This window comes from Echinops telfairi, unplaced genomic scaffold, assembly GCF_000313985.2.
Source record: "Echinops telfairi isolate 266 unplaced genomic scaffold, ASM31398v2 ScPeMD7_7469;HRSCAF=8507_0, whole genome shotgun sequence".
NCBI classification, from domain to species: Eukaryota; Metazoa; Chordata; class Mammalia; order Afrosoricida; family Tenrecidae; genus Echinops; species Echinops telfairi.
The window spans coordinates 31,671,007-31,672,250 of record NW_022111372.1 but is presented as its reverse complement, the minus strand read 5'-3'; the positions used below and the strand labels follow the sequence as shown (position 1 = coordinate 31,672,250).

Genomic DNA, 1,244 nt, shown 5'->3' with positions numbered 1-1,244 from the left:
ATTCCTTGCCCTCCTGTGTGTTTTATTTAAAAACTCAGAAAAGGTGATAAGAAGACAAAGTAGAATGTTCCAGACTTCAGTCCTAATGTGAGCGATAAACTGTACAACTGCAGCTCATTATGAGAGTTTATTGTTATGTGACTGTACAACTCTCATCCCCCAAGTCTATTCATTCATCCACTCACTCAATAAATGAACAAATATTTATTGAATCCCTATGGTTGGCTAATTCATTGATTCATCCAACAGTAATCGTTTCACAACAGGTACAGCATCCAGATAATTTTGCTATAATGGCTAACGTTTTTGCTGACCAATTTGGTTATAGAAAGACATTTTTCTATTTTTTTTTTCCCAATGAGTTGCTTTCATTCCAGATGGTCCAGAATGCTGGGCATCACAAAGACTGGGGAGCAGCTCTGGCAGGTTCTGGACTGGGTTCACTCTGACCTCACAGCTAAGACAGAAATGGCTGAGCGAGAAGAACTAAAACATTGTGTGATTTTTCTTCTTTTTTACAAAAGTTTATTCTTAAATGTACAGCAGGCTCCAAGACAGCACTTCATTCTAACTATAAGTGTCAGCAAATGTTGTAGCAGGGAATCCAGATGTTTACACCGGAATGGAATCAAAGGTCACCATTGCCTCAGTCACCAAGAACAGCTTAGTTCTTTGCCAGATTTCTTAATTCCACCTGTGGCCAGGGACCCCTTCCCTGTGGCCTTTGCCTTTAGCTCCTCCAGTTTCTTTTGTTCTTCCTTCTGTTTCTGCTTGGAAGCCTTCTCTTCCTCGTCCAGCTCCTTGTTCTGCTGCTTGGGTTGTTTCAGGGGCTGCTTCTTGCCACCTTCGCAGCCCGACATGGCGCCTGCCGCCCCTTCCCCAGACCTGCCACCAACATAGAAGACACTTTTCATCTCCTCGGCATCATAGAAGCACTCCAACACATTCTTAGCATTTCATTTCCTATATTGCTCTGCCACTCAATTAATGTTAAACATTTCTTAAAGCTCACTACCACTTTTTTGTGTCCACGTACATGCAAAATATTCTGTACTTAATGCAGATGTATGAGTGACACCCCTCATGGACACAGCACTGTGCTGTTGCCAGCTAGGACACGGAAGGAGTGTACACACTGGGGCTCTCGGGGCTCCTAGGGAAGTGCACACTCAAGACAAGTCTGGCAATGATCATTTCCTCTGTTTGTTGGCTGCATTTCTCAACCTCCTATCTTGGCCTTTTCC

At 43.4% G+C, this 1,244-nt stretch overlaps 1 protein-coding gene across 1 annotated transcript; it reads right to left on the bottom strand.

Moving 5' to 3' along the window:
• Positions 1-650: 650 nt before the first annotated feature.
• LOC115873502 (translation machinery-associated protein 7-like) lies at positions 651-860 on the bottom strand. The gene has a single exon (XM_045284540.1). The coding sequence runs from the start codon at positions 858-860 to the stop codon at positions 651-653; it is 210 nt and encodes a 69-aa protein (XP_045140475.1).
• Between the last annotated feature and the right edge of the window lie 384 nt (positions 861-1,244).